The 6,452-nt window shown below is 28.3% G+C and overlaps 1 protein-coding gene across 1 annotated transcript in view; it reads left to right on the top strand.

The window, feature by feature from the left end:
* Window positions 1–732: 732 nt before the first annotated feature.
* LOC132922361 (inactive ubiquitin carboxyl-terminal hydrolase MINDY-4B) overlaps window positions 733–6,452 on the top strand; it is a 49,615-nt gene continuing 43,895 nt past the window's right edge. The window contains exons 1-3 of the mRNA XM_060985837.1: window positions 733–819; window positions 4,035–4,271; window positions 4,798–5,020. Of these exons, the coding sequence (XP_060841820.1) occupies window positions 4,804–5,020 (217 nt within the window). The 5' untranslated portion in view covers window positions 733–819; window positions 4,035–4,271; window positions 4,798–4,803. The remainder of the gene's footprint in view (window positions 820–4,034; window positions 4,272–4,797; window positions 5,021–6,452) is intronic.

The following is a 6,452-nucleotide window of genomic DNA, read 5'->3' as shown; positions in this document are numbered from 1 at the left end:
TGTGTCAACATTAAAAATAGTTTTAGTCTTTGAAAAAAAATCATTGTGGGCTCATCACATTTGTATTTTTAAACAAATGGAAACTGTGCTAGGAGTGGTGCTTATAACCATAGAAAAACGCGCACCTAAAGGCTATAATTATTATAGTTGGCTACCTGAATTTAAATTAAACCTTTTCAACGTGATAAGAGATGAAGTTGAATTTATAAAACTAATTTTTATTCAACAAAACGTGAATTATTCCGGCTCACTTAAGTGTCGTTGGTTTTTATTATGCACACAAAATATTAGTATGCAACGGCAAAGGGACGAGATATGATATCTCACTATATGTACCTAATTTATTTAGTCTACAGTGGTGTTCGTTTCGAATGACAGAAAAATGTTCTTTCTCTTGTTTCTTACAGCTGACAAGAAATTATGTACCTATATACACGCACGATATTATGTCTATACATTATAACACAACTATGACACTCGTATTATTATATAGATCGTGTTGTACAATAGCACAATTTATCATTAAACAATACCATGTAATCTTCATTTATATTTTCACACCGACTCGGAATTGAACATTTATTGCAAGATGTCATTGTTGTTCGATAACGTTTAAGTAAACAACGGCTGTTAAGCACTGGGATTACCCTTAACTGTAGTTTTAGGTCAGCCGAACACGCATTTGTTAATTAGCGACGGAGGAGGGCGACACAATCAATGTCTGTGTGGTATTGGTAACGCACGGCAACACGTTTTAATGGTTTGGAAGTTTATCGTAGTTACTTATGGACAGAAGTTAATGACATACGTACATACAAGGTAAGTCCTAACAAGTATATCCACATAATTATACAAAACGCATACTAATATATCGGTACTAATCATATAATAGGTATTAATAATGCACATTTGAAAGTCTAAAGTTAGGGAAGTATAAATTAAAAACGGTTTAATATATTTTTTAAGCGTCATATTCACACGTAAAAATGATTGAACATAATATTATAATACATGACATTAACGTCACTTTTATTTGTCCAATTGTTATATTATTTTTCATTTTTAATATTATTGACATAATTGAACACGAAACCAAATTAATTATTAGTTAATCAACAGATAATCATTATATTTTATTACTAAAAATAAAATAAAACATAGATAATTAGATTAAGTTGAATTAAATTTAAATATCAAAGAAGTATTATTTTAAGAAATATTTAAATATATGTGTATATAGTTTCTTTGATTAAGTTTCTTTACTTTTATATGATAATACGACTTATGTATTTTTTTCATTAATGCGTCAATTAATGATACAAATGTATATTATGCATTCAATTTCAATACACTATTGATTTTTATTTTTTACTCGAAGGATTTTTTATTCAAACCTAATTAAGAAAAATATCATATTTTACTTTAATTACGGAGTTTAACTGAAATGTACAAATAAAGAAAAAGATTATGTACGTTTAAATATTGTTGAAGAGATTAAATTCAAAAGTTTGTTTATGCTGAAAATACGCGTATATGATTTATATACTTTAATATTGTTTTTTTCGGTTTAACTACGTGCCAATTATACTAATAAATTATTAAATTTCCACCTAAATTAATATATTCTTTTTAAACCTAAGTTTTTACGTTTATTTTTTTTTTAACATTTATAATAATTAATAATAAATTATAAAAAGCATTTTTGTCAAAAAATAAAAAAAAATCTTTTACAGTTAAATCCTTTTCTACTTCAATTACACACACACATATATATATGATAGAAAATTGTACATTTCAAAATGTCTATTTATATAATACATTATACTCCGCACGAACGATTTCCGTACGTTAGATATTGTCCTTATGCTAATAGTTCTACGCCATTAAACGGTAATATGAGTTTTTCCCACAAGAAAGTCGTTCGCGCAGCATACAAAATAGATAACTGTTGTAAAGTGTGTTTCAAACGTACCTATTGATTATTCACCGTAATGGATGTGTTAAGTACTTATTTGAATTTAATGATAATCATTACATAACGATTCTAAACGGAAACGATGTATTTTTTTCTATATTTCTAAGGATATTTTATAATTTATTTATATTACTATAGGTAATTTATTTGTCTATACAATATGTTCATTTAATTTTTAATATTACTGACAAAAAAATGTATTTTTAAATACTGAACTTTTGAACGTATTTATAAAAATATAAAGATTAAAATTGACCTTTAATAAATTTAAAAATATTTCAAGATTTAACACTCCGCAAAATAACACACACCATTCTTTGACTTTAATTTATCTCTGCAAAGTTTCACTCTTCTACTTAATAAATTGACAATAAATTGTTATTACAATTCAGTTTTTTATTAAAATTCGACTAGGAAACTACAACAATTCACGCATAAATTAACTTTATACCATTTTATTTTTTTAGAAATCCTCAACGCAGATTTAAAAGTGCAGTTATGATTCTTTTGTATTAATTATACATATTTAATCTTTTAATTCTAAGCTAAATGTCACTAATGGGTATAATTATTTACATGTAATCCTCATTTATGTTTTTTTCCCATTTAACATGAAATTATTATGACGTACCTATACATATTAAGATATGTATAGGTTGTATAATAATTGTATACAGATTTTTTTTGAATTCAAATAATAATAAAAAGGTGTCCACTGTCCAGTGTTGTTAAAATGTGATCTTCAAATAATCAAATGTCTTTTAAAAAAAGTGTTGGGTATATTATATTTTTAAATTTCTATAAGAAAAACTTTTAATGAATTGAAGTTTCAAACTTTATAGCTATTCAAATCGAAAATGTTATAAATAGTTTTAACCACAAAATATTTTAAAAATTACATCATATCTAGAAAACGCTTATGAAAATATTTAATAAACATTTCGAGTATCTACGATCTTCAATTTTCGTATTTCGATTTTGTGTTCGATTCGTTTTCACTAAATATTCTTATTTTGAATTTTCTATATTTTTCTTCAATTATTTTGAAAAGTATACAGGAGACTTTTACTTTTCGCCCTTTAAAGTATACATTCAATTTTATTTTATTGTTAATCTCAACAAAAAATTGAAGTTCTAAGCGTTTTTTTTTTTATATAGTTAAATTAATTTTTGTTTAACTCAATTCTGAGTATTTTATATTTTAAATTTCCACGCTTTCGTTTGAATGAACAAAAAATAATAATAAATGGCTGGAACATTATTGTTCTTACTACCTGAACAATGAACTAATGGTCATTGTATTTGATCTATACTTTGTTTTATCATCTAAAAAGCCCCCATTTAAAAGTTGTGCGGATGGTGTATCTACAATACTACGTTTCACTGATGACCTGTAGGTTAAACAATCGGGGATTTGAGTACGTACGATTCAGATTATGTAACAGTCGGATGTAGTGAAATTGCATATTCCGAGCGCCACGTGATAAATGTCTTCGGTTAAACCTTGTGAACGTTTTGATTTGCAAATGCGATAGCTCTATCAACGTTATTCTTGTCCACATTTCTTTAGTTCTTTGAAATCTTAGCAAATTTTATCCCTTTTGTTATATCTTCAGTAGGTATTGTTACTAGGAAATTTAGTTACAACAATTATTCATCAACATCTTCCATTGATACCAAAATGGTCCGGTTAAAAATAATATATTATGCTTAATAACTTTTAGTTACAAATTCATGGAACGCTAGACTTATTCAAATTTATAACACCAAAATAAGGTAGGTTATTTCAACCTATGATGATATTATATAAATCAAAACTAGTACGTGTGAGTTAAATTGATTTTCATTTATATTTTTGATCAGGACAACAGATAAAGTATTGTTCAAAAAAAATAATCATAATTATTTATTTTGAGTACCTACATTACATATGTATTTGTATCTCGTGTATGTATTGTCCGAATTTGAATAAATTAGTCTCGATAAATAAACGAGTTCAACAATTTACTAAAATATTATTTAAACAATTAAATTTTAAATGTGTTGTTGATTTTTTCAGAAAAGTCAACAATGCTGAAAATCTGACGATAAATTATTCCCAGCAACTGTTATACACATATACGTCACACGTCGGTTTTTCTATTCTCGCGGGATTTCGTACATTCGGCGTGATAACACTCGGCGTCGGCACTCGCGGAATAACAAATTGTTGGCGTGTCGGTCGATCTGTCGTGAAATCACACGAACGTTTTTGGACACGATTGCTAATAATAATTACCATCGTAGTTTAACGAACGTGAGTAATTATTATTATATACATCTATATTATCCATCGGCCGCCATTGTGCGAATTTTCGAAATTCAGCCCTGTCCCATACCTATATACATATATATATTAGGTATATACGGTAGGTTTTCACACACATATCTTTACCTTATATATATATATAGATATATTTTAAATGTATGTGTATTCGTGGTGCCGAATTATCGTTTATATTATCGCCGCTAAGGTTGTCGTTGATTACGGTATAGCGTGAATGCCGCCGCCGCTCGGTGTTCGATACGTGCGCTTCCCGTTCCACCTGCCGCCCGGGAATATACAGTACCTAATGGTTTTCGAACACGTGAAGCGATTTTTTTTTCACTTTTTAATTCTTTTTCACGCACAAGGAATCTTTCACTATACACCGCACTACCTCGTGGCGCGCACACCTAACTATTATATGTGACTGTCGAAAAACGGAACACCCATCATACGGCTAGTCTAAAAAAAATTATTATATATTACATTAGAATATTATTATATTGCGATAGCGCAGTCTGAAATGCCACTGGGTGCACGTTCCGGAAATGCCGGCGGTGACTTTTACAACGGTCGTAACCGCCAAATGGACACCACGACCGGAGGCCACAGCAAAGGCGTTGGTGCCAGTGGTGGCAGGCCCGTGAAGAAATTGGGAGTCGTGGCCAAAGCGGTCGCCGCTACCATGTCCGCTGACAGGATGCAAGGGGTGTCCCGCACACAGAAAGACGTGAAAAACGGTAAGGTTTCCAGTTTCTCCACGTAAAAAAATGGTGTAGTTTTCAACAGATGACGAAATGCGATTTGGCGACACACGCAATTTGTTCTATTTATCGTATAATTATAGTCCTATAATATTATACTTATGCACACAATTATACCATATAATATAAATATGAAAATACTGAAATTGAACACTGAACAGTGAAAAGTACCTTAGAAAAGAGTTTCTATTGAAAATATTTTTTTCCCGGTTGTAAAAATGTTTAATTAGTAATTTCCAAGTGAAAATGTTAATGATAATAAAAGATATAAAAATAATAAGATAAGATAAATATATAAGATATTGCATGTAATAATTTTACAAAATAAGTATTTTATTTTATTTATTCTAAAAGTGTAGTATTATGCTGGATTTTAGAATGCACAATATAGTTTTAGTGTGGGTTGCACAAAATTTGTTAAAACGCCGCATGCGGGCCACGTAGTGAGGATCGTTTCTATAAACGATAGGCGTGCCCAACTTTATTCTAAGCCCGGACTTCATTCGAAGTTTATATTTATACTATGGGTTATATAATATATTTCCAATGATATATTTTTTTTATTCATTCCGATATGTACTCACTGCAATAAATATAATGTTGTCTTTATTCTATAATATTATAATATGTCCAAATTGATTTTACTTAAGTTAGTTAATGCGGATTATTGTGTAGATAGTAGATAAGTTGAATAAACCGAATAATGTATTTTTTTTTTTTAATTTATAATAATTTACAATTTTATGAACTAAGCTGATTGGAATACTTTAATGGGCTGGGTACGCTTGATCTACATAATGTATATTATAGCATTACACTCTGGTAGTAGATCAATATACGATCTACCAATAGTTGTTTCGTCCAATATGTATAGACCAATAAAATATATACCTAATGATTTATTAATTTCATAATAATATAGTAATATGCCTTACTGTTACTTTAATGCCTAATAAAATTTAAGTTTCTATATGTATGTAAAAATGGTTAAACGATTTTATTGTTTTATTACAACAATATTTAAAATTGATTTATAAACAAAATAATAAATATACAATACATAATATATAGAAACACAAATTATAAAAATATTTATCAAGTGTCTATACATTGATTAACGTTTATAATTCCATCATTACTTACCTAATTTATAATTTTTATTCAAATGCTTAAAAATAGTACGATTAGACGATAAAAAAAATAAACGAGCAGCATATATATCACAAATATTTATTACCATTTAAAAGAAGGTCTTTTTTTTCTGTAGAACTCATAATATTAAATCAAAATATTATGTGGATATCACATCAAAAAGAGTATAACACGACATGTTTTTTTTGATATTTCGGTAATATAGTATCAGCTTTATCAGTAATGTATAGGCAGGACACCGTAGTAGTATATAATA

The sequence above is a fragment of the Rhopalosiphum padi genome, chromosome 2, assembly GCF_020882245.1.
Source record: "Rhopalosiphum padi isolate XX-2018 chromosome 2, ASM2088224v1, whole genome shotgun sequence".
Lineage (NCBI taxonomy): Eukaryota > Metazoa > Arthropoda > Insecta > Hemiptera > Aphididae > Rhopalosiphum > Rhopalosiphum padi.
Note: the sequence above shows the minus strand (reverse complement) of the source record. Positions and strands in the feature narration are given on the sequence as shown.